This window comes from Rattus norvegicus, chromosome 1, assembly GCF_021556685.1.
Source record: "Rattus norvegicus strain SHRSP/BbbUtx chromosome 1, alternate assembly SHRSP_T2T, whole genome shotgun sequence".
Lineage (NCBI taxonomy): Eukaryota > Metazoa > Chordata > Mammalia > Rodentia > Muridae > Rattus > Rattus norvegicus.
This window is the reverse complement of record NC_141534.1, coordinates 169,158,763-169,185,732: the sequence shown is the minus strand read 5'-3', so window position 1 is coordinate 169,185,732 and position 26,970 is coordinate 169,158,763. Positions and strand designations below refer to the sequence as shown.

Sequence of the window (26,970 nt, the reverse complement as noted above, 5' to 3'; positions counted from 1 at the left end):
AGGACTAGGATGCAAAGTGTGAGGAGAAGGCTTCCTGGTCTAGGGCTCCAAAGGGGAGGTTTTGAAACCAGCCTGAAGGCTGGTGCACTCAGTCAGACATCTGAGTTGCCCCTGAAGTGGTTCCAAGGGGAGAGGCCCTTACTGAGAAGGGTTACAGTCATAACCAGGTCTCTGCTTCAACTGAAGACTCAACTTGTCCAGCGCCCAGGCTATCATTTCAGAGACCACTGAGCCACTTGTGTTCACCAAATTGGAGGCTGAAGCCTGGCTTAGGAAACGCTGGGTAGTAGGGGTAAGGGAGAGACCAGATGAAATAATGAGCGGCTGTAGACTAATCCCTCCATTCTGGAACCCAGTCTTCACCTCCGGTTCCACGCAGAAATGAGCCCCGGGAGTGACATCCCTACCCCAGACTGTTGGCAAAAGAAAAAAATTTATTGTCCTTTGAAATAAAATATACAAATGAAAGATGGGGATGTGGGACAGTCACGAGGATAAAGGAAAGCCAAGGAACCCATTCTGGAGTAGGGAAATCTACCTCTGACCCCTCCCCCCATCCAAGGAGGGAAAGGTCTCAGAAGCCTGCGATTTTAGGGTTCTTTGATTTTTTTTTTTTTTCTTCTAAAACAGGGTCTTACTGTATAGCCCTGGCTGGCCTTGAACTCAACAGATATTTGCCTGTCTCTGCTGTGTTGGGATTAAAGGCATGTGCCACCGTGCCTTGCATCTTATTTCATTTTTGAGACAAGGTCTCACATGTAGCCCAGGGTGGCGTGGATCCTGAAGCAGTCCACCCATCTCAGCCTCCAATGTGTTGGGATGACAGACATATTCCAAGAAGCCAGAGGTTTTAGATGGGAAAGGAAAATATATCCTACACTTGATGCTGCTTCTGGGACAAGTTACCTGTCAAGTACAACACAACACTTCCATTGGATGACCTCAGAGACCAAAGCCCTTAGAAATCACACAACATACTTCCCCCAGGCATACACGGGAACACAGTGAGGCTGATGGGGAAGAGGTTACACCTCTAGAACACCTGGGCAAGTTATAGAACTACCACCTGGGTGTACACACAGTGGGTGTACACGGTAGATCGCTAGACACATCAGTCAGATCAATGACCAGACCGGACGGTCACAGCCATTGCTCTGGACCCTAACCTTAGTGAAACGTGTCTATATAAAGGTCAAAAACTAGACAGTCATGAACCTCAGGACTCTTCTTTTTTTGTTCTTTCTCTCTCTCTCTCTTTTTTTTTTTTTTTTTTTTTCTTAGCACCAAGTGGTAGGGCTTTCCTGCCAGCTCAGCTTTTTAGGACCTTTCAGTGAGTAGTGATGCTTCTTGAAGATCCCCATGAGAGATGAGAGGTGGGGAGAAGTCAGCAGTGCTGGGGTCAGCCTTGTCCTACCCTTCCTGCTCTTCTCTCCCAGTCCCCAGACGGAGAAGGGCCCAGAGAGGACACTGAGATAGGGAAGGCCAGAGTGGTTTCTTGTTTTCCAGGATCAGAGACGGGGTTTAGAATCTCTTTTCCTCAGGCTGAGAGGTTATTAGCAGCTCTTTGTTCCCGAAGTCCCACCAGGCTGTCATGTGGAACGCCATGTTGGTTAGGACCACAGTGTACTCCAGGATGGCAAAGATGGTGTACACTGTTATGAGGACACAAGGGACACGATGAACCTCCTGTTTTACCCTCTAATGGCTTCTTAAATCATTCACATTACCAGCCAGTGACAAACAGCGCCCAAGACCACTGCCCACTATTGAAACCACACAGTTGCTCTGAAGTCACTTATTTACAGATCCTAGCCTGGCCTCACCTCCAGCCTCACAATACATGTTGTGCCGGAAGTAAACAGCCAGCGCCGAGAAGAAGGAGATGAAGTTGATGATGAAGAGCCGTTGTTTCCAGCTGTAGGACTTGCGATCCTAGAGGACAGGCTATCTGATCACTCTGCAGCTTGCTGGGTATATTTTGGTGGGCTTCCTTCTTAGACTCGGTTCCTAAAGGTTGGGACTCCCCACCCCCACCCCCACCAGTCGCCAAGATAGTCACGGAAGGGCGAGTACAGCAGGGGCAGCAAAAATGATGAGCATTTGGGTGCTGGAACAACGAAACCAAGAAACAGTGCTATTCTTTGCCTTTCCAACTTGAAGTTCACCCACCAACCCTACACTTTCAGGTTCCGTGGGGCAAAGAAAGGTCACATACATGGCTGGGTTATTACAAACCAGTCCACTGACATAGTGTTTCTAACCCACTGGGCATGGCTACTACCCTTGATTTCGGCCCCAATTCCAGTCTCTATGTATTCTCCAGATACTATTCAAATGGCTGAATCAACCATTTTCCACTCTCCAAACCTCAGCCCAGAGCCCCATATCCTTCTCTGGGTTCCTATTAGAAAGTTCTTTGTCACCCGTTAATACCCACATCCTGAGGACAGATGTCCTTTTCTTCAGGGCCTCCTAGTGCCCAGTAGGGGAAGACCGTACCTCCTGACTTACTGTGTGCTTCTTGGTCAGCCGCCAGAGAATGCAGGTGAGGAGCATGTAACTGAGGGAGGCCGCGATAAACACAATGAAAGCATTTTCATGGATGGCTGGAGGGAGAGAGGAGGATGGACACCACCCTCACCCTTAGGCAGGGTGGAGGGCTACCCCCGCTTCCCGATCCCTTCACCCCTCCCTTGTCCAGGCACCCACTGAAGTCCTCGGAGGAGGAGACATAGGTGAGCACGAGCAGTGCCAGATTCTCCACCACATTGAGACTGAAGTTGAGGCGGCAGAGAAGGCGGTAACCCGGGCACGGGGATGCACAGCTGAGGTAGTGGTTCCAATAGGCGAAGGCTGTCAAGAAGCGGGGTGCCGAGTGCAGGCCAATGCAGAAACGCCACACGTAGCGCTGGGGAACCTCCCCACCAATGGCAGAGCTCACTGATGGCAGGTAATTGGGCACCTAGAGAGTTAACGCAGGAGTCTAGGCATCCCCTTTGCTGCCCACCAGGAGAGCCTTCTCCCCATCTTTCAAAGCCACTCCCTTCTCTTCCAAGTTCTCCTTCTGGTGCCCTACCAAGCCTTCCACTTTTAGGACCTAGGACTGACATGTTTACTCCCTAGTCTGTCTGGAATTTTAAACGAGGGCAAGGTGACTGTCTCCATTTTGAAACTGGAACCTACAAGTTTGGGCAGGTTCTCCTGCCGATAGCTGGGACAGTGCCTGAATAAAGAAGGCTCTGTGGGCATCCCAGGATTCCAGGTTTGAGTCCTAAAGATCAGGATGAGTCACAGACCTTCCTGACTTTCTTTGGAAAGTCCTGCTGCGCTGTTCCTCTCACTGCTTCCGGCTCCACTCATTCCCCTAGGCAGATGCACCAATGTGTAGAGGATGCTTTGAGATCCAGAGGGAGCCATTACAGGTAATCCCTAGCCATGTGATTGTGTTCAAGGAAGTGGGATCTATTTGGACAGTGGTGTTGCACACCGTTAATCCCAGCACTCAGGAAGCAGAAGCAAGCAGACCTCTGAGTTCAAGGCCAGCTCAGTCGGTCTACAGAGTGAGTTCCAGTACTGACAGGGCTACACAGAAGAACCCTGTCTCCAAAACAAAACAAAAACAAAAAAGAAAGAAAGAAAGGAATCTCCTGATATATTCTAAGAAAACAGCCCTGCTAGGTGTGGTGGTGCGTGCTTTTAATCTCAGCAGAGATGAAGCAGGCAGATCTCTGTAAGCTCCAGGCCTGCCAGGGCTACCAAGAAACCTGTCTCAAAAGAAACCCAGGGATAGGACGAGGGTCTCCTGCATGACTGAACATTCACTGTGAACCTGTGTGGCATGCGGGTCTGGAAGGTGAGCGTTGCTTTTGTAAAAGATTCCAATACAGGAAGCTGCCGACCCACTGCCCGCACTGTCTACAGTCACTCTTAGACTCTCAACAACAGCCAGGGCATTGTATAGCCCAGCAGCCCAGCAACTCTGCTCTAAGTCTGAAATGTCCAGTCTTTAGGTCTTCAGAAATAGTTTTGGAAACTCCATCCCTTTCTTCTGATGATGCTGAATGAGTCTCTGGACTGCTGGGATGGTGGACAATGCTGGAGGGAGCTCTCAGGAAATGGGGTAGGCCGGACTTCGCAGTCACCAGAGCACTGCCAGAGGAAGCCAAGTGCGGAGTTTTCAGGGAAGCTGCTCTAAAAGTTGGATCTGCACTCCACCTCTGCCTTTACCAACTAGGTGATCTGGAGTAAGGCCCTTCACCTCTCTGAGCCCCAGTGTCCTCATTGGCAATATGGTTATGTCACCTCTCTCATATGGGATTTATTTAATTTTCTTTATAAGAGTCTCACTATGAAGCCTCAGCTGGCTTGGTACTTGTTATGTAGACCAAGTTGGCCTTGAACTCACACAAATTCACCTGAGAGTGCTGATATTAAGAGCATGTGCCTGGCTTTGCAGGGTGATAGACCATCTACAGTGTCAGGCACACGGTGGGTGTTAGAGTGATGGCTTCCTTGAAAAGCATGAGAAAAGGCTGTGAGCCACAGGACTACTGAGTCTGAGAAAACCACTTAGAGGGAAAGACAACACACCAAATAATGAGTGGAACCTCTTTTCCTGCCTTGACAGCCTCTCTGATGCCCTGAGTGCTTAAATGGGCCTTTCTAGAATATTCATTCTGAAGACAACTTCCCAAGCTCAGGTACTTAGCAGGGAACAGGACCAGTATCTGAAGGCTACTCACTGAGAGGAAGTGAGGCTATCGACGTCAGGCTGTCTTCACACACTGCTTTCAGAATAAAGATGAGGCAAGAGTTTAAAAGTAGGGACTGCCTCATCCATCGGATACAAACATACACATATCATCAGGTAAATATTTCCACTTCCTTCTCCAACAATTAAATTTCCCTAATTCACTAACTGTGCCAACAACAATCTCAGAGACTATCAGTTACCAGATATACACAGTTCACTTCAAACATCTCTGTAAAACCAGAGCTAAAAGCACTGATGGGCAAAGATTCCCCATTCTAATAGGGAAGTAGATCAGAAACTCATAGAGGGAAAATTTCAAGAAATCCCCTAACCAGGGACTGGAAAGATAGCTCAGTAAAATGTTTGCTACGCAAGCGTTAGAACCTGAGTTTGAGCCGTAGGTCTTAGGTTAAAAAGAAAAGCAAAAAGCAAGGCAGAGTGGCGTGTACTTATAATCCCAGTGCTGGGGAGGCAAAAGTAGGGAGATCCTTGGGGCCCACTGGCCAGCCGGTCTAGCCAAGTGAGACTGTCTTACAAAACAAAGTGGATGGCTCCTGAGATATGACATCCTAAAGATATCCTCTGGTACACGCACACACACACACACACACACACACACACACACACACACACACATACACAAACTATCAGTTTATTCCATTAAAGAATAAATCTTCTGGCTGCAGGCAAAAAGCCCTCCTCCCCCAACACATGCACATACTAACTATGGAAGGTTTATCTACCTTCTTGTCCTCCACCTCTTACCAACCTGCCGAAAACTCCAGCTCCTGATGATCCTTTTACTCCTCCTCTGGGCTCCACTCTCTCATGTGTCCTCACAGTCTCTGTCTTAGCACTGGTCTCCAGCAGCATGAGCTGTACTAGGATTTCCACTAAATCCTGATTTCTTTTTTACATTTAGTTATTTATTAAAGTTGGTGAGTATACTGTTGCTGTCTTCAGACACACCAGAAGAGGGCATCAGATCCCATTACAGATGGCTGTGAGCCACCATGTGGTTGTGGGAAAATGAACTCAGGACCTCAGTCAGTGCTCTTAACCACTGAGCCATCTCTCTAAGCCCCCCCCCCCTTTTTTTTTTTTGATTTTTCAAGGCAGGTTTCTCTGTGTAGTCCTAGCTATCCTAAAACTCACTCTGTAGACCTGGCTGGCCTTGAACTCACAAAGATCTAGCTGCCTCTCCCTCCCAAGTGCTGGGCTTAAAGGTGTGAGCCACCACCACTAGGCTTACTCTCTGTACTCTTGATCCCTATCCTCTTTCCAGCCAGAAGCTAGAATGAACTTTAAAGCACAAACCTGACTGCGTCTCTTACTGCCCGAAATCTTTCCACAGTTGTTAGCCTGGCATTCACAATGATCCTCTCTCACCTCCTCACAGTCCAGCAGCAAGCTCCCTCCCCTAGGAAAGGTGTCTTCGGTATCTAAGCTAGGTTAAATGTCTCCTCTGAGCCCTGTGTCCCTGCATTCCCTTTTATCACAATAAGAATCCCGATTCAGGGTCAGGAGATAGGAACACTTGCTGCTCTTCCAAAAGACACAGTTAGGGTTCCTAGCACCCATCTAGAGTAACTACCTGTTACTCTAGTTCCAGGGGATCTGATGTCTTTTGGCTTCCCGTGGTAGCTGTCCTTATGTGCACATACACAGACACACAAATAAATCCAACTCACTATACTGTAACTGTACCCAGAGATCATCTCTTGTGTGAACTGGATGCTAAGAGCAGCTGAATATTCATCTCCATACTTTCTGACACACAATTTGCACTCCTGAGCCCTAGGAAAAGACCGAATAGAGATCTAGAAAGCAGGAAGTCCAACCTGGTTTCTAGCTAGCCTGAGTGGACCCAGGCTGTGGGGCCTAGGACTGCCAGTGAAGAAACTGACCTTGAAGACTGCAGAACAGAAATCCGAGTAGGGATCCCCTAATCTGAGATAAAACTACTTGTTACTCATCCTGGCCCCTGGCCTCTCATATCCATCGTCTCCCGATTCCTCTAATCTAGTTTTTTTAAGCACCTTCTTCCTCCTCCTCCTCACCTATCCTGCCCAGCCGCAGATCCTCCCCTTCCCCTGACCCTCTCACTCTCACCACACTCTGCCCCAATTCCTCTGTATTTTCTGCAATCCTCTTCCACATTGGAGGTAGTAGAGACCACCTAGAGTCCCTGCCTCTCATCCTGACCTGCCTCACCCCCAGCCCTTTGTCACTTTCCTTCCACTGACCCTCCACCTCTCGCCTACTTGCTGATCCTTCCCTTGCCACTACCTTATAACCTGCCCCTGCCCCGGTGCTGGGATGCTGGGACTCACCCCACAGTCAGTGGCCACCGTGTACTCAAAGTGGAACACCAGAGACCAGATGATGCAGAAGAAGAAGCCGAACAGGGGGAAAGTGATGACCCACCAGACAAAGGCCGTGAAGCGGAGCCGGAACACGGTCCCATCGGGGTCCAAGGCCGCAGAGAACATCCTGTGAGTGGTCCAAGCAAGGCAAGGGGCACAACTTGGGGCCTGGTAGGATACCTGGGCCTGGGGAAATAGAGCCTTTTCTAGAGCTGGCACAAGAAAAAGCCAGAACATAAATGGAAGGAAGGGCAGAGGAGGAAGAAGATGAAGAGAGATGGGACAGAAGTGGCAGAGACAGGCAGGGGCAGCTCGCAGGAACCATGGCATACTGATACTATAGTTCCACCTTTTAAAGGGCAGAGGATCCCGGGGGCCTGAACACTGGAACTGTGATGGCTTCACTTCACAATCTCCATCCTCATGGCAACTGAGGAGAAGGTTCAGAAGTGGAAGTTATTATTCCCATCACACAGGAGAAGGGACAAAGGCTCAGAACTGTACCAGGACCAAGTGCCTGGACTGAAGCCCCTTGTTATCTAGCAGCTTACGGTTCTAAATTAGAGACCTTTGGCTCAGAGTAGCTGAGACCTCCCACTGACCCTGTCTGATCACATTCCTCCTTCTCACCCATGTTCAACTAGGAACAATGAGAATGTCCTAGGAACCATTGCAGCAGAACCACAAGTTACCAGCCATTCCACCCCCAGGCTCTAAACGAACCAAGCCACAGGGCAGCAGCACTCGGATTCTGTAGAGCCTAAAATGTTCATCCCTTTCCCCTCTGATCCCAATCCAAAACAGAGGAATGGGGGGGGGGGTCTTGAGAACCTTCTCCCTTCAGCTTCAGCTCAGTGCACTGAGTCAAACCCCAAAAGCCTCCATCCAGGTTAAATACACACTAGGAAGCCGGCCTTTCCCATTCCTTCCCTCCTGGCAGAGAAGTCACCCCCCATGGTCCCTATGGCCCTGGTCACCGTGACTATCCCAGGGCTCTCTTTAGGGACACGCTGAGGCAGAGATCTGGCTTTGGAGTAAAAGGCCTAGGACTGAATCTTTCCTTGGACTCCATACTTCCTCCCATTAAAGAGGGAGTGGAACCCAGTCCGCCAAACTAGCTCTTCATCAGGAATGGGGTGGGGTTGGGAGGGTGATCAAGAAACACTTACACTGGGTGCTGCAGAATCCTGGGATGGGACTGAGGACTCCACTCAGACTGAAACTGCTCCGGACCAGAGGGTCCCACCCCCAGGTCCTCAGGGCCTGCCCTCCGCCCACAAGGCCAAGTTCTCCATGCCTGCCCAGGCACACAGCCTTCTCAAAATCAACAAGGCCACCTCATAAATCCCAGAACACTGTGTAAGAAGTGATAGTGACTAAGGTCAGCCCACTAAGCTCCTTTGCCAGGCACGGAGGCGGAGACCTTTCTAAATACTGCATCCAGAGGAGACAAGTAGGTTTCTAGAAAGAGAAGAAGAGAAAGAAAAAAAAGGGGGATCTGGCTCATTTTTTATTGGAATGCAACTGGGTTATGTTTTTAGATCCACTAAGAGAGCTGAGTAACCTGTGTTAAGAGAATCAAAAGACTGGTGAGATGGCTGAAGGGGAGAAGCTCTTGTTTTGCATCCTAATGGTCTGAATTAGACCCTCAGAACCCATGTAAAGGCAGAAGGAGAAAAGCTGCCCTCTGACGGACACGCATGTGCCACGGCAGAGGCAGGCATGAGTGCCATGCTTGCAAGCACACAAACACAACGAGTAAATAGAATCCTGACAGGACTGAGCACGAGCTAGCAGTGCTCACCCTGTATCCACACAGAAACAGCTAACGGTAGCTTGGGCTGCATCAACAGCAGTCTGACAGCAATAGGAATAAGTAGCATTGCTTGTGCCTGTATTGCCCAGGCCAGCTTTAGTCCAATTATCCAGATCTGGGTCCAACAAAGACAACACAGTTAACAACTGGATCCAGTCCAAGGACGTAGTTAGGGTTGTCAGGAGCCTATAGATCCTATCCTGGAAGGTTGCCTGCAAAAATTAGAGCTACACTCCTTGGATGGACTCATCTATGCAGGACTGACGTAAAACCAGGAGGAGAGCATAGTCTATGCTTGTCACAGCAGAGGTAAGACTAGGGCCAGGACTGGAAAGAAAATCTATGTTGGCTGGACAAGGTAGTGTTATGTCATTAATCCCAGCACTTGGGAGGCTGAGGCAGGTGGATCTCTGTGAGTTTGAGGCCACCCTGTTCTACATAAATTGTAAGCCAGCCAGAGCTATATAGTGAGACCCTGTTTCAAACACCCCAACCTACCACCGGCCAAATCTATGCTTCTTGTTTGTTTGGTTTTTTGTTTTTGTTTTTTTTTTAAAGAGTGTGTTCAGGGCTGGAGAGATGGCTCAGTGGTTAAGAGCACTGACTGCTCTTTCAGAGGTCCTGAGTTCTGTTCCCAACAACCACATGGTGGTTCACAACCATCTATAATGGGATCTGATGCCTTCTTCTGGTGTGTCTGAGGACAGCTACAGTGTACTTATATATATAAATAAATAAATCTTTAAAAAAAAAAAGAGTTCATTGTTAGTTACTAAACCTCCTTAAAACAGGTTACTTGAAGGACGAAGCGCCCTGTTACTTGGGGTGAGTAAGTAGAGGGCTGCCATTACTGACAGGTGTGTTAGGCTGGGCTACTTACTTTATGCCCAGGGCTGGCCCTCCCTTGGATATTCTGAGTAGGAAACTCAAAGCACAAATAAAAGCTTCAATTGTATCCAACAGAAGAGTCCCAGGAAGTGGGGGTGAAATATTCCCAAGGACCACTATGCTTAAGTTCCCAACTAGTTAGTGTACCATGCGTAGGTAGTGGATGTCAGGTAGACTGAGGTCATTAGTCCCGCTAGCCCTCAGGGCCAGCCAGAAGGGCAGAGCAAACAATGTACTGTTTAACCTATAAGCTGTAAACGCTTTATATTTCTGTTTGGACTAATCTGCCTTTCCCAAGGCACTAGACTGGGAAGTCATATGTATTTACTCAACAAATACTTTTTGACTCAGTACAGTGTTTGTTCTCATGGAGACGCCAGTATGGTGAGGAAGACAGATACAGATATGGTATGAGAGAAAGGTAGGCAGTAACACCAAGAACAGCAGGCACTTATGAGAAGGAGTTAAGTTTGACTCAGAGAGGCCATGCAAGGTGTTCCAGAGGAGGAAACACCTTAGAAGGGAATTTCAGGATGGACAGGAGTTAGGTAATGGGAACACATGATGCATTATCTTAAGTTAGCACTAAGGCAGGAAATGATCTTAGATCACCTAGCTCGGTGGTTCTTAACCTTCCTGAAGCTGCAACCCTTTAATACAATTCCTAAAGTCATGGTGACCTCCAAACATAAAGTTATTTTGTTGCTACTTCATAACTGTAATTTTGCTACTTTGCAAATCATGATGTAAATATCTAATGTGCAGGATATGTGACTCTCCCTCATGGTTAAGAACCGCTTACCTAGCTACTCTCCTTTCTCCCAGTCCTGTTCCTTCCACTCATTTTTGCTTATTTATTGGAGGAAAGGGGTGAGGTAGGGTTTCATTCTTTAGCCCAGGTTGACCTCTATTTCAAGTGAGTCCTTCTGCTTCAGTTTCCCCACTGCTGGGATCACATGCAGGAGCCACCACCTCTGGGTTCTCTATCCCCTCCGTTATCTCTCATCAAAAATCATGTCTACAGGTTGGGGATTTAGCTCAGTGGTAGAGCGCTTGCCTAGCAAGCGCAAGGCCCTGGGTTCGGTCCCCAGCTCCGAAAAAAAAAAAAAAATCATGTCTACAAATTAGAAAGGAAACTTTCAAGTCATATTGAACAAAAGAAGTGGACCATCACCCCAAACTCCCGGACAGAGTCCTCTGCTAGACCTAGACCTCCTATGGGGCAGATGGTCTTTCACAGGTGAGGATCATAGAAAGGTAGCTGCTGGGCCTTCAGAGCTCCCTCTAAGGCTAGCAAACCTCCAGGTGCAGACTCTCCCTCACCTGCCTCTATCTCCTGACCCACCTCCTCACCTTACGATCTCTAACTCTTTCTCATCCCCTTCCTCATCCTGTTTTAGACCCTTTCTACTCCCCAACCCAGCTTCCCATGTTGTCTCTACCTGGAGCTCTACCCTAGTCTTAGAAAGGAGCAGGGCAGGCACCATCACCCTCTCTGTAGACATAGAAACTGATGCTTACTTTCTGGGTCTCAGATAGCGCTATTAGTGAAGGAGCATAACAGACACCAATACATGCATTACCCTGTTTATTCTCACATTTTCTGGAAAAACTCTCAAATCTCTTTGCATAGCTCAAGTGTCTTCAGAGGGCATGGGATCCACCCTAGAACACATATTCATGCACATAACTAGGTCCCCACACAGAGCTTCTCTCACACATACAACCATTCTTGAGGCCATTAAATATAGGCATGTCCCTCACAATCACATACATGCACAAAATTGCATTCCCACAGACACAGGCATAAGCCCAAAATGACACACTGTGAAACCTACAATGTCCTCTATCCCAGTCCCATCCTCTCCCTCCCCCTCCTCCTCCAGGAAGTCCTGGAGCTCCTGAATCTGTTATTTTATGGAGCAGTAATTGGATTCTGGGTTTTTAGTTCTTTGTTTGCTTTTAAGGCAGGGCCTTTCTATATAACCCTGGCTTGTCTGGAATTCACTATGAAGATCAAGTTGACCTCAGAGATCCACCTGCCTCTAACTTCCAAGTGCTGGGATTATACCTACCAAGGTTCTGGGTTTGGGGGCTGCCCAACTTTAGTGACCCCAGTTCCTACAGCTTTCATAGAAAGTAAAAGGAGCCTAATTCATGAGACCTCAATTTACAAACAACCCACTACCACCCAGTAACCCAGCATATTTGATGGAGCCTGCAGGAGAACTGGCTAATTCTGTTACTATGAGCTACCAGTACCCTCCAAGCCCTACCCCACAGTGTGTAGATGTTGTCTCCTTGAAGTGGAAGAGCAGGGACCACAGGATGCAGAAGAAGAAGGCGACAAGTGGACAGCAGACCGTGATCAGGGCCACCATAGTGAAGCGGAGCCGGACTAGGGTCCCATCCCGGTCCAGTGTCAATGGGACCTGGTACATCTTGTCAGACCTAAGGATGGAAAGTGTGTTGTCAGCGACCCAGGCAGCAGGGCTGAGGGCACAGTGGAAATGCTAGCACCCATGCTCAATCCAAAATGTAGGGGACGAAGCCTGAGGGGTCTCCTAAACTTTGGCAGCTCCTGTCCCAGATGAGGAAGACTCAGAATCCCAAGGCAACACTCAACTTCAGTCTCTGAAGGAAAACAACGAATTCTATCTACACTAAGATAAAGCTTGAAACAGATTGAAAGGTCTTCTCTTCAGCTTTCTGACAGTCTAGGTTGGCCCTGGACGGCAGAAGTTGGTTTATCTAGTCTTCCACGGATTCAAGAACCAAACTTAAACCAACTGGTGGATAGACTGGCCTGTGCCTACTTGCCCACCCCCAAGCCTCTTAGTTCTCACTGTTTCACTCACCAGTGCAGGGCCCTGCTGCACCTTCAGGCCTGCCCTAGACTCTGGGATTGCAGGCACAGCAATCCAGTGCAGTAGGGACTCCATGGAAGCTGACAGAACCTCCATCCCATGATTGTCCCTGCCTGAAACCTCACGTGCTTTAAGGGTGAAAGGTTTTGCAGAATCAGGCCTGGTGATAGCCTAGGCTTGCTGTATGCAGGTCAGAGCTGCTTGATCAGCTTCTGGTAGCTTCCCAATACCCAGTGCCTCTTGAAGGCTCTTGAAACTGATTTTTCCCTCAGACAAGAGTCTGCTGGGTGGTGGAATGCCTTTAATCCCAGCACTTGAGAGGCAGTGGCAGGTGGATTTCTGTGAGTTTGAGGCCAGCCTGGTCTACAGAGTGATTACTAGGACAGCCAGGGACACACACACACACACACACACACACACACACACACACACACACACACCTGTCTCAAGAAACCAGAGAGAGGGAGAGAGAGACAGACAGAGAGATTCTAAAGTCAGGCAGTATAACAGCTAAGTATACACTAATAACACTAGCCAAACCCCTCTGGTGTATAGGTGTATAGAAGGAAAGATAAAGCAGGATTCTACCCAGGCTCAGAAGTAAGGAAATATAGGGTCCACAAAGAGTCATATATTTCAATTCTAATTTTCTTGACCCTTTCTCTCTGGACCAAAAACTCTACACAGGAAGGTCAGGTTAGCACTGGAGTGAGCAAAAGAGAAAAGAAAACAAATACAACATATCTGTACCCATGAACCAATCTGCCTGTTCCCATTATAAAGATGGAGAAACCAAGAGGCAGAGTCTCTTCCTCAAAGCTGAACCTGGGAAACAGTCATTCTCAGAATTTAGTCTTGGTGCCAAACTACAGCTATGCATATACATAAAAACCGGCCCTTCTGGTCTCAAGCTGTGAGTCTCTCTGGCCCCACCCTTAACTAGAACTCTGATCTCAGGCCCTGCCTCCTAGCATTCCAGAAACAGGTGACACACCTCCACATTTTCCTCAGCCTTTCCACCTCCCTCTCTGCCAGACCAGATCAAGCAGTCTGACCCAAGTTCTCAAGTTCTTCCTCCCCTTTGGGGCAATAAATATTTGGTCAAGCACCTCTCTAAGAGTTGGAAGTGGCACTGATGACCCTCCCAGATCCCACCCATTCTCTGGATAGGGCCCTGGACAAGAGCACTTTCCCCATCCAGCCCACACCCAGACTCTATTTGAGGTAGATTTAACCCAGTCCTCCTCCTAATACTCCTCCCCGAAGCCAGCTGCTCCAAATCCCCTGGGAGCCACTGGGCTCCTCTGACTGAAGACCAGATCGCCAAGTAGGGTAGAGGGAGTGGTTCAGGACAGTGTCAGAAACAAACAGAAAAGATGGTTGGTTCCACTTCTTGGTACTATGCCTGGCTTCCCTTTTCAGTGTATGACCTTGGACAAGTCACCTAACCATCCTGGGCCTGTTTCGAATTGTACAAGAGGAAATCTTTATATTACTTCTTTTTTTTTTTTTTTTTTTTTTTGGTTCTATTTTTCGGAACTGGGGACCGAACCCAGGGCCTTGCGCTTCCTAGGTAAGCGCTCTACCACTGAGCTAAATCCCCAACCCCTATATTACTTCTAAAGCCCCTCTACCATGGTCACTACTTTAGATCTCAGTTTTAGGAGCTCACTACCTTAAGTTCTGCTCCTAGACAGCCTTACTCTCTTTACTGGCACTACTTAGTTGACTTCATTTTATTTTGTGTGTGCACACACTTCCTGAGAAAGGATCGTATTGTGTAGCCCAGGCTTGCTGGAAACTCCCAATCCTTCTGTCTCTGCCTCCCTGTTGCTGAGATTACAGGACTCTGAAAACTGCTTCTGTAGAAGTATCACCACTTTATATCCAAAGTCCCTAAAAATCTCACTACCACACTCCTGTCAGAATCTATATTCTGAGCTCAGTACTTGATATACAATATCTCTTTTAGTTCTGTTTATTTTAGGAGCAGGTGCCATCCTCTGGTTTCCCATTTCACAGAAAAGGAAACTGAGTCCCAGGGTAGTTTAAAAAAAAAAAAAAAAAAAAAAAAAAAACACTTACTCAAAGCCACAAGCTAGTGACTGGCAGGGCAGGGATTCAAAACTAGTCTGAGGTTCCAAGGCTCCCCCACGCCTCCATCCGCAGTGCCTGGAGGGATCTTGAGCAGAAGGCCCTGCGGAATAAATTGGGCAGTCTTTAAACCCGGCACACCTAACCCTGTCACTGAGACGTCGGTTCAACATCTGGATGCCTGCAGTTCCCGGGGTTCCGAGTGTAGGCACAAGGCGGGCAGACATCTAGACTACAGGCCTACGGAGGCCAGACCTCGTGGCGGGGCTTCCAGAGTGGCGTTGCCCTGTGGCCCGAACTGGCCATTCCCTCCTTACTTACCCAAGTAGTGGTGGCTAGGGGGCCGTACCCCCGTAGCCAGGGGCGCGGAACCGGGAGCCCCAGCCCAGCCCGGGGGCGAGTGGAAGGGGGCGGGTCGCAGCAGCAACGGCGTGAGGCGGGGCCAGCGCTCTGGGGTGGGTCTTAAAGAGGAAACTGGGCCCGTTTCTTCACTGGCTCCTCCCCATTTTGGCGACCGGGACTCCTGGCTTTCTTTATAATCTAGCGTCTCTTGAAGCCAAGCCTCCCCAGGTCGGCTCTGTCCCCACTATTTTTGAGTACGTGAGAGCAGTCAGAGAGCTCTGGAAACAAGATTTTGACATGTCGAATAAGTCACCTTGTCATTTTACCTCTGGCTGCATGCCATCACCTGTTGAAAGAACATAAAATTAATTCAGTGATACCCAAATTATTTCATTACCTGACCCAATTCTCCAGTCCTCTACCTTCATTCTAATCAAATTATCCAGTTTTGCACTTCCGAAACATTAAGCCAATTTTGCCCCAGCCTTGGCTATTTTCCCTCAAACTTTTTCCCTATGACCAGCTACCGCATCCACCAAAAGGAGCGGAAAATAAAATAAAATAAACCAAAAATCACATTGCAGATAGAGCCTCTAAAACCCATCTCAGAAACACTGAGTCAAAGTTGTTCCCACCTTTTATCAGAAGAGGGCGCTCTATCCTGTCCGACATCGCTGGCGTGGTGGGGTGGCGGGAAGACCAGGGGCGTTCTGCCAGACACACACTGCCAGACCCAGTTTAAGGGCTCTACACACACACACACACACACACACACACACACACACACACACACACGCAGGTCCCAGTGTTCTTTGACCTGACCTAGACTGATAGTCTTGGAAAAGACTATCTGACCCAAAATAGGAAGGAGGTAAGGGGACCAACAATTTCTCCTATAGACATCTTGGGGATTGCCAGGACCAACTCGAACAGATGTAGGACTTCTGAACCAGAAAGTTATCTCTGCTTAAATCCTACTTAAATTCTCACAATAATCACACGTTCTGATAATCTGTATATCCTAGGCACATTTGCTACAAATGCTACTTTGCATTTAACTTATTTAATCCTCATAAAAATAAAATAGATCTTTTTTTTTTTAACCACGTCTCCTGTGGGTGAGATGGCTTGTTCAGTGAGGCATCTGGGTGGATGAGATAGTCCTCAGCGACTAATGGTACTTGCTACCAAGGCCTATAACCTTAGTTCAATCCTTAGAAATAGAGTGGAAAGAGAGAACTCACTCCCACAAGTTGTCCTCTCATCTCCGCCAGAATTCCCACACTGCAAAGTAAAATATAGTATCCCCCTCAAAAGAGTAGGCAAAAATCTCATGTAGCCCACACTGGCCTCGAACCTGCTATGTAGCCAAGGATGGCTTTGAACTTCTGACTCTTCTACCTCTACTTCTGAGTGTAGGACTACAAGTGTGTATCACTAATCCATGGTTTCTGGATGACTGGGAATCAAAGCTTGGTGCCTGCTGGGCAAATACTCTCCCAACTAAGTTAAATCTCTCACCAAAAAGAATTGAATAATATCCCCCACTTTACCAAGTAGAAAACTCTCTAGAGAAGGCACAGTACTTACTCATGTGTCTGAAGTCATTCCAATAATCACTATATAGAGTCAACCCCACAGGGTAGCTATAATTGCCACACTGGAGAATGGGAAACAGCTTCAAACGTGCTGATTAACTTGCAAGAGCTCTTTCCCCTAGATTTAGCCGTGTTGCTTTGCTCATCCCAGGTTCTCTGTGACAGGTACGGGCTGAGCCAAGATGGGGGATCGAGAGAGATGCATCTCAGACCCACTCTCTGGGCTCCAAGTCTAGAGAAAAGGTGGATTGCTGTAAAAAGCTATTGTTCTTTTTCTTTCTTTCCATCTGTCCTGGAACTTGTTCTAAAGGACAGAACTGGCCTGGAACTCACAGAGCTCTGCCTTCCCTCCTCCTGAGTAAAGGCATGCTCCACAACCTGCCCAATTTGTGATTTTTTGATATTGTATTGAGGGCAGGGCCCATCTGTGGAGATGACAGGACATTCTTAGAGAGTCAGCTCCCTTCCTTCACTGCATGGGTCCTTGACATCAAACTCATACTGTTAAGCTTACCAGCATGTACCTTTAGCCCACTGAGTCATCTTACCAATCCCTTTCTTCCTTTCTTCATTATTTTTTTTTAAAAGGCTTTCAGGCAGTCTTTGAACTCGCTATGTAGTCCAGAATGACCTTGATCTCAAAGCAAGTGTACATGGACTACAGGTGTGCCACCACCAAGCTCACTACAGATACGTTTTTTAAAAATGTTATTGTGTGTGTGTGTGTGTGTGTGTGTGTGTGTGTGTGTGTGTGTGTGTGTCCTGCACATGCCATGGCCTGTATGTGGAGGCTAGAGCAAACCTCTCAGAAGTTGGTTTGCTATTACTCCCATGGTTCTGTTTCTTCCAGGGCTAATACTCAGGTTATCAGGCTTTCATAGTCAGTTTTTACCAGATGAGCCTTCACAGCCCCAGACGCTACATTTCTTGACTGAACTCTTTACCATCCTCTGAAGGTTTCCAGAGCAAATAAACTGGTAAAATTTTACTAAAATGACCATGTCTACCCAGTCTCAGTACCTAGGTTTGTGCTTCCTGTCTTGGGGTTTTTTGTCTCCTAGCCCCATCCCATCCTTGCTCTTGCTCCCTATGTGGACTCCTTACTGTTCCTGTGGCCCTAAATGCTGGTCCCTGCAGTTGGGTCCTTTAGTCTCTAAACTTCTACCAATGTCTGGCTTGAGGATCTCTGATCTTGCATTTGATTCTCTTGGGATCTCTACAGTGTGGACCATTCATCTCTTAGTTTTGAGTCTGTTCCTTTGTCTGAAAAATGGATTAAGGGATATCACAGGGCACTTTGAGAACTGAAGTAAGACACTGGCAGGTGAGTGGAAGGTACTCAATATGTGAAGGCTGGCACAACCAGACATAAAAGCTAGGGTTGGAACTCATCCTAAGACTTCTCTGGACTCAGTGGTGGATGATCCCCTTTGAGCATATTTCTGTCCATTTGGTTTATATAAGAAGCAGCAGGGGGAGCTGGAGAGATGGCTCAGTGGTTAAGAGCACCAACTGCTCTTCCCAAGATCCTGAGTTCAAATCCCAGCAACCACATGGTGGCTCACAACCATCTGAAATGAGTCTGATGCCCTCTTCTGGTGTGTCTGAAGATAGCGACAGTGTAATCATAATATATAATAAATAAATAAAATATTTAAAAAAAAAAAAGAAGCAGCAGGAAGAGTGTGTTCTTACAACATGCCAGAGACTTATATTCCTCCATTTGATCCTCTTAATAACTGGATGGGTACATCTGGTGAAATCTCCCATACAGATAAGGTGAGTTAATGGGTGAGGTGCCGCCCGCCTGTGATGTCAGTGGTATAGAGAGGCAGAGGCAGGAGGACCAGGAATTCAAGGTCATCTTTGGTTACATGGCAAATTTAAACCCAGCCTTGATTGTTGTGCCTCACAAGGGAAAAAAGGAGAAGGGGGGGGGGATATGTGTGGCAAGATGACAAGGTACTTGCTGTCAAATATGACCACCTCATCCTTTGTGGTAGAGAGAGATAGAGATAACCTACTCCCATAAATTGTTTTCTTACCTCCACACATGAGGTGGTTACATGCATGTGCACACCCCCCCAACACACACAGATCAATAAGTAAATGTTAAATTTTTAAAAAAGCATTAGAAAATGAATGAGCAATTAAACCGCCAGTCTCCCCTCAACCAGTAGGCATTCAGTGCTTCCTAAATTGGCATTTGTCCATTATCCAAGTAGCAGTTGGGGTTGATATTTTCAGGTAGCTCTTGTTCTCCTGTGGATTTGCTTAGATCTGGAAATACCCTAAACAGGCTGTACCTTGAATAGCATCACTGATGCCCGGTTTATCCACAGTTATCGCCCAATCTCCCTGTGTGCACCCTCATAACACATCCCTTCAAACAGACTCAGTGTTCACAAATATATTTCCACACCCAGCAGCACGAGGGCAGTGTAAAAGTGGGGGATAGAAGAGAAACTATAGCCTGATGTGTCAAGAACAGCTCCAGGGGGCTGAAGGGACGGCTCAGCAATTAAGAGCACTGTCTGCTCTTCTAGAAAACCTGGGTTCAATTTCTAGAACCTACGTGGTGACTCATAGCCATCTGTGATTATGGTTCTAGGAAATTTTTCACCCTTGTCTCGTCTCCTAGGGGACAAAGCATGCACATGGTACCCATACATACATACAGGCAAAACATCAGTCTACAAGATAAAATAATAAAAAAAGATTTCCTATAAGAGCTCTTCACTGATTTCTTGTCTCCCTGCCATCCTCAATGACTTTTTAAATTTTTCTATTCATTTTTAAAGAATAAATGTATATCTTAAAGCTATATATATAAATTTTATGTACAGGCTATATGTACATTTTAAAGATACACATGCATGTACAGTACACACATACACAAAGATGACATTTGACAGTTGTGAACTGCCTGTGGGTGCTGGAAGTTGAATTGAGAACCATTAGATGCCCAGTGAGTGCTCTTAACCACTGAGCTCTACTGGCTCATTTTTTTGCTTTTCTTTGTAGAGCAATTTTAATCCAGCAGTATGGCTACTTTGTCTGGAATACAAACACACTCTTAGTACACACCTTTAGTCCCAAACAATGAAGGTAAAGTTAATTTGTACAGGGAAAGACCCATGTTTGAACGTTATGTCTAATTGAGTGGCAGACAAAGTGAGAGTCAGAGAATGATTTGATAGAATAGGACCAACTCTCATGAGAGTGAGAGGAAAGGAAAGCTACTTGAAGGAGCAGTACTGAGAAAGCGCATTTTACCAGGCAGTTTTAGAAAAACAGGTTGCAGAGAGAGAACAAGTTCAACATAGCTAAAGACAGAAGGAACCAGAGAATAGATTAGAACATGAGATTAGAATACATTGCCAAAGTTAATGTGAAGCCAAGCAGAGCAATTCAGTCGGAAGACGAGAAGCAAGATTCAGTCAGCTGGAGAGGAGTTTGAGCCAGAGCACCAGAGCTGAACCAGTCAGCCAGAGCTCAGAAAGAACAGAAAGGGTGAGCTTACTCAGCAGTATCAGAAGCCAAAAGCATTCTAGGTCTAGATTAGATTGTACAGAGGCTAGAAGCTTCCAGGACTAGACCTAGGTGAGCAGACGGACACAGTAAGCCTCCCAGACAACAATTATACCAGGAGAATTAAAAACATTATTTTTCCTTTTTCTTTTTTTAAGACAGGATTTCACTGTGTATCCCAGGCTGGGCTTGACTTGTTATGTATCCCAAGTTGACCTAAAACTCATGCAATCCTCTTGAGTCAGCCTCTTAACACTGGGAAAATAGATATGTACCATCACTCCTGATATCACATTCTTTCTTTAGGATTATTTTTATGTGCATAATGTGTGACTGAGCATATGCATGTACACCATGTCTGTGCAGAAGCTGCTGTTGGATCCCCTGGAACTGGAGTTATGAACCATCATAAGGGGGATGAGAAGAAAGCCCAGGTCCTCTGCAAAGACAGTGATTGAGTAACTGCTTTTAAATTGGTGCCCCTCCTGTTGCCTCTATCTATCATCTATCTATCTATTTACTTACTTACTTAGCCTTGGAAGGTTCTAACTTTTAGCAATGGCTGACCTGGAACTTACTATGTAGACTAGGCTGGCCCCAACTCATAGAAATTTGCTTATTTCTGGCTCCCCAGAGCTGGGAGTAAAGGTGTGCAGCAACCATGACTCCTGTTAATGCATGACCATATTCCTTCTTTGCTGCTAATCAACTATATTTAGTAGCTCTCCATAGCTTTTATAAGTAGGGATAAATTCCTTAGTGTGGTGCTCAACCGCTTTTGTAATCTAGTCACCCTGTAGATCAGCAATTAGATTTTAGACCCTAGCTTTATCTTCCTCTTCCAGGAAACTTTTCCTTTTCCCTACGTCCTATAATCAATCACCTGCCTATCTTCCCACAAGTGTAACATTAGAAACATTCTATCAAGTTTTTAGGACTTTGGCCACAAAGTAGCAAATGAATTCCTTGTCTAGACACCCCACTCCACCCTTCTGGAAGTTCTTTTACTTTTTTTGAGACAGTTTCAATCTGTGACCCAGACTGGCCTAGAAGTTACTATATAGCTTAGGCTGGTCTCAAACTCACAGCAACTCACCTGCCTCAGTCTCTCAAGTGTTCAGGAGCTAGTTTAAGGAGGCAACCCCCACTTAATAGGTTGCTTGATCTTTCAGCATAATGCAGGCGAAAGAATAGAGTAAGAGCATAGGAACTATTTGATAGGTTTTAAAGACAGTACTGAAACAGATCTAGCACCCCTTTAGGAATTGCAAGATATACCTTTAAGAGCAATTGCTAGTGATTGGGATGAAGAGAGCGAGGTTGGGGAAGGTGAAGAGATGAAGGCAGAGACATAGGCAATGCTAGACATCCAGGCCCAACCGTGGCCCCGCCTCACTGAAGGACAAAGCTTCCTAAGCTGCTGAGTTTTGTTTTTCCCAGACATCTTTGTCAGGATCAAGACACCCCTCGTGGATGGTTTTGAAGCCCACACTCTGGGGCTGAGGGGATAACTCAGAGAGTAAAGCACTGGCTGACCTCCAGATGACCCTAAGTCAATTCCTAGCACCCACATGGCATCTTAGGATCACCTGTAATTCCAGGGCATCTGATACTCTTCTGGCCTCTGTGGGCAGTTTTCCACGTAATGCACAGATATACATTCTGGTAAAACACTTGGGGCTGGAGAGATGGCTCAGAGGTTAAGGGCACTGACTGCTCTTCCAGAGGTCCTGAGTTCAGTTCCCAGCAACCACATGGTGGCTCCCAACCATCTGTAATGAGACCTGATGCCCTCTTCTGGTGTGTCTGAAGACAGCGACAGTGTACTTATATACAATAAATAAATAAATCTTAACAAAAAAAAAAAAAAAAGAGCACTGACTGCTCTTCTAGAGGTCCTGAGTTTAATTCCCAGCAACCACATGGTGGCTCAAAACCATCTGTAATGATATCTGATGCCCTCTTCTGTTGTGTCTGAAAACAGCTTCGGTGTACTCAAGACCAGCCTAGAATACAACAGGTCCTTACTCAAAAAACAAAACAAAACAAAACAAAACAAAAAAAGTCACTACTATAAACCTAGTTTACCTGATTGGAAAAAAATGATTCAAGCTGGGATTTTAGTTAATAATAGAACCCTTCCCTAGCATGTAAGAAGCCTGTTTAATGCATATCATCACACAAAAATATTAAAACACTCATAAAACACAAGATCTAAAAATATAACAATAGATTTGCTGGGCATGGTGGTACATGCCTTTGATCTCAGCCCCCTCTTCCTAAAAAAAAAAAAAGTTAGGCAGGCATGCTAGAGTGTACTTTTTTAAAAAAAAAAACATTTATTTATTTATTATGTATACATCATACAGCTTTCTGCCTGCATGTATGCAACTACAGGCCAGAAGAGGGCACCAGACCTGATTATAGGTGGTTGTGAGTGGGATTTGAACTCAGGACCTCTGGAAGAGCAGTCAGTGCTCTTAACCACTGAGCCATCTCTCCAGCCCCTAAAGTGTACTTTTAATCCCAGGATTTGGGGGCAGAGGCAGGTGGATCTGTGAGCTGAAGACTACCTTGATCTACAGAGTGAGTTCCAGGACAGGTAGGGCTACCTGTCTTGAAAAAAATAATAAACAAATACACCCTGGGTACAAATACACCCAGACAAACAATAATAGAATCTTCACTGTTCTAAAGAACTCTCTTTGGCTTTCCTGTTGCCTCTAGAATGAAATCCAGGGTTGCAATCCTGGATATGATGAGTGCTTTCCTGATGCTACCTGTGCTTCCCCATTCATCTGGTCTGGAATAGTCCTACCTTGCACTTTCACCTTAATGAATTCCATTCTTCCTATTTAACAGCATGACTCTTTGATAATATCTATGGCAATCACTAAAGCAATAATAGTGTGAAAGAGAATAAGAAATGAGAGCAGCATAGTGAATTCTAGGCTGGCAATGGGTACAGAGTGGGAGTCTTCATCATGAGATATACATACATGTGTGAGTGTGTGAGTGTATGTGTGTGTGTAACCAGCAACCACATGGTGGCTCCCAACCATCTGTAATGAGACCTGATGCCCTCTTCTGGTGTGTCTGAAGACAGCTACAGTGTACTCATACATGAAATAAATGAATAAAAAAAAAAAAGAAAAAAGAAAAAAAGCGTAGCATAACACTAGGTAAAGTCCTGATTATGTCAATAAATTCTTGACAATACATACATATTCAAACATCAAAGGTATTCACATGGAATTTCTTGAAATCCAATGGTGTGCTACTTACAAACCTCAGCCTTCCTTATCAAGTTGTAGAGGAGGAGAGAATCAACACTTATTGATGTTTACTGTGGGCCAAGCATGATCTCAGAATTTGGCAAGCTCTGTTACCTATTCTGACCTCCACAGCTTATCACTCATACATAAGGGAGCCGTGACACAGCACAAGTAATTTGTCCAAGTCTGAACACTTGCAGCCCTGAGATAGCCCAGGTCTGACTCAAGCTCTGCTGTGCTTTCCATTGCACCATGTGGAAACCTGGAGCCATCAGTCCAAAACCATGGCACCTTGATGGTTCCACTGTTTCCACAGATCAGTCCTTTCTCTGAGCACTAATCTTTCATAGCTGCATAGAAATGTCTCAAGTCATGTGTGAGAAAGGATAGAGGCTCCTAGGACAGAGCCACTCAATACAGGGCTATGGAAATCTCTGGGCTCCTAATGCCTATGACAAGGCTTGGGTTGGAAAGATCTTGTGAGCATCCCCCAATTGCTTGTCTTTACAGTGGATGAAGGAATGGCCGGGACAGTGGTGGTGCACAGCTTTAATCCCAGAACTCAGGAGGCAGAGGCAGGCATATCTCTGTGAGTTAACTGCCAGCCTGGTCTACAGAATGAGTTCCAGGACAGCCAGGGCTGTTATAGAAACCCTGCCTTCATAAAACCAAAAATAAACAAATATCTAATAAATTAAAAAAATAGTGGATGAGGTTGGGGATTTAGCTCAGTGGTAGAGCGCTTGCCTAGCAAGCGCAAGGCCCTGGGTTCAGTCCCCAGCTCCGAAAAAAAGAAAAAGGAAAAAAAATAGTGGATGAAGAAAGATGGTAACTCTAAGGGGTATTATAACAATTAGACTGTGGGTGGGTGGGGTCAGGGGAGTAGGAAGCCCTGGCTCCAAACTGATGGCTTTACTAATGAGGGGTCCCTGGGATGAAAAGCTATAGATTACAATGTTCACCAGAATAATACTTAATAAGGAACTTCGAAGTCATCATGGTCCTCCTCACTGAAGCATTTCTCTTTCAATAGATCTTCTCCAGTCTTCCTAGAAGTACACGCCATTTAAGAATCCCAGCTTCTGTACGTCTATGAGTACTTTAAATTGAATATACTCACCTGCTGATTCACTTAAGACACATTTCAAAACCCATGCCTTAAAACATTTAAAATGCTCAGTCCCATTTTTAAAGAATAAAAGATATCTATCACTTATTGAGGGTATACTGTATAGTGGGTACCATACGAAGGTACCATATTTAGGGCAGGTTTAAATGTTGCGTTTGAAGACTGAAGGACCAAAAAAATCAGAGGTTTGGGATGGTGGCAAGAACATCACTGTAAAGATCCAAAGAGAAACCCCTAAGGATCGTTGTGCTCATTTTGTTTGTAAGACAGTTTCCTGTGTTCCAGACTGCCTTTCAGCTTCACATTCTGCTTCAGCTGAGAGCTGGAGCTGCAGACCTTGGCTATTATCCCCCACCTGCTAATGACTTTCTGATTCAGAGTAAAGGTGAGGAGGAATGATGGAAAAGCATGGACTTTGGACAGAGCGATTGGGGGTGGTGGCTGCAGATGGATGTTCAAACTAGCTTTTTTTTTTAATTTTTATTTTTAAAGATTTATTTATTTTATGTTTGTGAGTAAACTGTAGCTGTCTTCACACACAGCAGAAGAGGGCATCAGATCCCACTACAGATGGTTGTGAGCCGCCATGTGGTTGCTGGGAACGGAAATCAGGACCTCAGGAAGAGCAGTCAGTGCTCTTAACCACTGAGCCATCTCTCCAGCCCCAAACTAGCTTTTTCTGTTATGCAATGTATACATTAACTATTCTTTCAAGTATATACCGAACTCCAACAATATGTTTTCCATTCACTGTCTTATTTTATCTTCACACCAGTTTATTTAAAAATTTTATTGCATTTATTGTGTATGTGTGCTTGTGCCATGGAGTGTGTGTGGATGTCAGAGGTCAACTTTCTGGAGTCAGTTCTTTCCTTCCACTATGCAAAGCCAGGAATGGACTCTCATTAACATGCTTGGCAGAAAGTGTTTACCTTGTCTTGTCATCTTCTGATCCTCCTACCTCCACCTCCCAAATGCTGGGACTGCAGCTGTGCACCTCTATGTCCAGTTATGTGTTGCTGGGGATTGAACTGGCAGGCATGCGCTGTATCAACGGAGCTACATCACCAGCCCCGACACCACTTCATTTTTAAGATTCTTTTAAAAATATAGATCCCATTATAGTCGGTTGTGAGCCACCGTGTGGTTGCAGGGAATTGAACTCTCAGGACCTCTGTAAGAGCAGCAATGTTCTTAATCGCTGAGTCCATCTATCTCTCCAGCCCTTTCAAGTTGTTTTTATTTGCAGGAATCATTTAAAATTCTTGAGCAATGTCTTTTTTTTTTTTCCGGAGGTGGGGATCGAACCCAGGGCCTTGCGCTTGCTAGGCAAGCACTCTACCACTGAGCTAAATTCCCAACCCCCTTTTAAAATTCTTAACAAATCTCGTTTCAGTTCTATACTGATGCCCCAGGAGGTGGTGGAGAAGTAGCGTGTACCCTCTCTTTTGAGCACAGCTCCTGCTATCTGTGAGACCTCAATAATTAGAGAGGTCCGATTTCTAGAACATGTCCACCCCTCTGCTCTTAGCTAGGTCCTAGGAGGAAAAACATCAAAAGGATGAAAATGAAGCTTTGACCCAGACCAGGGGAGGGAGGAAGCACAGAACAGAAAATAAATAAGATACAAAGTAACAAGGTCTTGACTTCACCCGGACTTGTTAAGGTTACCAAATGTGTCCAGGAGAAGGAGGGAGATTTGCGCAAGAAATCCAGAACAAGTACAGGTTCTGAAAGTGCAGCTGAGGCTGAAGGGCCAAGAATGCTCATTGGGATCAAGCTCTGTAGGGCAAGTCCATGGCTCAGGTCTACCCTAGAGATTCAGAGGGAAAAGTGTACGAGGGCTGGCTTGCACTGGAAAGAGCAGTGGGGAGAGGAGTGTCTGCAGACAAGCTCTGTGGACTGATGGGTCTCCGGGAAGGGTTCTCCAGCTCCGCAAGTGCTAGCTAGATGGCCAAGGAATCTTCCCATGATTGCCCGCAGAAAGGAGCTAGAGAAGGGTAGAACAATTACCATATCATCCTTGGGTCTTCCTTCTGATTGGCCGAAGCTTCCGTAGCGAGTCTCCGCGCTCCAAGGAAAGGGGCGGGGTCTGAACCCAACGTCACTGCTGTTTGGTGCTCACTACTCTAGCCACTCACCTGCCCTCTTCGAGGGCCCTGTGTGACGTCATGACCCTTTCTCAGCCAACCGTTGCCGCAGAGAGAGTGGGACTCCTCGTCCCTCCCCATAGTCCCTCCTTTTTTTTTTTCTTCCCCCTCTCCCCGCAATTCCTTACGCCCCTCCTCTTCCTCTCCGCTCCTAATCAGAG

At 46.3% G+C, this 26,970-nt stretch overlaps 1 protein-coding gene across 50 annotated transcripts; it reads right to left on the bottom strand.

Annotated features, from left to right (window-relative positions):
• Positions 1 to 414: 414 nt before the first annotated feature.
• Positions 415 to 26,895, bottom strand: Pgap2 (post-GPI attachment to proteins 2). Of its 50 annotated transcripts, none has more exons than XM_087577779.1 (9): positions 26,673 to 26,753; positions 15,440 to 15,472; positions 14,776 to 14,887; positions 12,100 to 12,274; positions 7,087 to 7,305; positions 2,710 to 2,962; positions 2,500 to 2,606; positions 1,824 to 2,107; positions 415 to 1,652 (listed from the first exon to the last, which is right to left on the bottom strand). In XM_087577779.1, the coding sequence occupies exons 4-8, from the start codon at positions 12,262 to 12,264 to the stop codon at positions 1,832 to 1,834; spliced, it is 1,020 nt and encodes a 339-aa protein (XP_087433905.1). In that variant the 5' UTR covers positions 12,265 to 12,274; positions 14,776 to 14,887; positions 15,440 to 15,472; positions 26,673 to 26,753; the 3' UTR covers positions 415 to 1,652; positions 1,824 to 1,831.
• Between the last annotated feature and the right edge of the window lie 75 nt (positions 26,896 to 26,970).